The sequence below is a fragment of the Perkinsus marinus genome, assembly GCF_000006405.1.
Source record: "Perkinsus marinus ATCC 50983 genomic scaffold scf_1104296933042, whole genome shotgun sequence".
In the NCBI taxonomy this organism is placed as follows: domain Eukaryota; phylum Perkinsozoa; order Perkinsida; family Perkinsidae; genus Perkinsus; species Perkinsus marinus.
Window position 1 is genome coordinate 327 of NW_003215287.1, and position 933 is coordinate 1,259.

The following is a 933-nucleotide window of genomic DNA, read 5'->3' on the forward strand; positions in this document are numbered from 1 at the left end:
TGAGGAATGTAGTTACACGTGAATAATTTACTGATATTGGTGCCACTTAAAGACAGTGCTGTATGCTCACTCGTCATAGCGATTATCTACAACAGATCGTATTAGTTTACTCTTTCATACTGAAAACATGATGCGGATAAAGTAGTTGATTATGTTCCTTCGTGTAATTCGTATTCGAACTTCGAATTTGTGGGACCAAGTAGAGGCGTGTAGAAGGGAGTGAATTTCTTCGAGCCCCTTAATCAACATATGGCTCGTAATTGAACATATTCCTCTGATGCGATTCCTTGTCAACTGAATGGGCCACGGTTGACTGTGCAATTCAGCTGAGTTGAGCGTGGCTCCTTGCGTATGGCTCACTAGCTTTCGATCTCCGCTTAGCATGAGTGCGATGGTCTACGTGAAGCTTCGCTTTAGAGAATCTCTTGGGAAACTTTACCAACATGAGGTGTTCCAAGAAGGTAGCTCGATCTAGGTGATTCAGTAGAGCTGCAGATTTGTCTTGGCTCTGTTATGATACATATCATACATAATCATCTCTAGTCTGAGCAAAACAAAACCTTTATGTTAGTTGACATTAATCTTCTTCTTCCCCATGAAGGTCGTTTTCACCATCGCTGCTCTGTCCGTGGCCGTCGCCGAGTATTGTCAGGATATTTGTGATGGTTATTCTCCCTGTGCTGACTCGAAGTATGGCTCCTACTGCAAGGGCAACGGTGTCTGCTTCGGTCTCTACCATAAGGATGATGGTTACTGCTTCCAGCCGACCGAACAGGACACCTGTGATGACTACACGTTGGAGCCGGTGGCTTGTCCCGAACCCACACCCACCTGTCACGACGTCTGCAATGATATGTCTCAGTGCCACGATTCCAAGTGGGGATCGTATTGCAGACTTGGCAGATCCGGCGTTTGTTTCGGTATCATCAAGAA

The 933-nt window shown here is 45.6% G+C and overlaps 1 protein-coding gene across 1 annotated transcript; it reads left to right on the forward strand.

The window, feature by feature from the left end:
* Nucleotides 1-595: 595 nt before the first annotated feature.
* Pmar_PMAR007181 (hypothetical protein) lies at nucleotides 596-805 on the forward strand (the record flags this gene model as incomplete). The annotated part of the gene is made up of 1 exon (XM_002785346.1): nucleotides 596-805. A coding segment is annotated over one exon (210 nt), but the record flags the coding sequence as incomplete, so codon positions are not given.
* Between the last annotated feature and the right edge of the window lie 128 nt (nucleotides 806-933).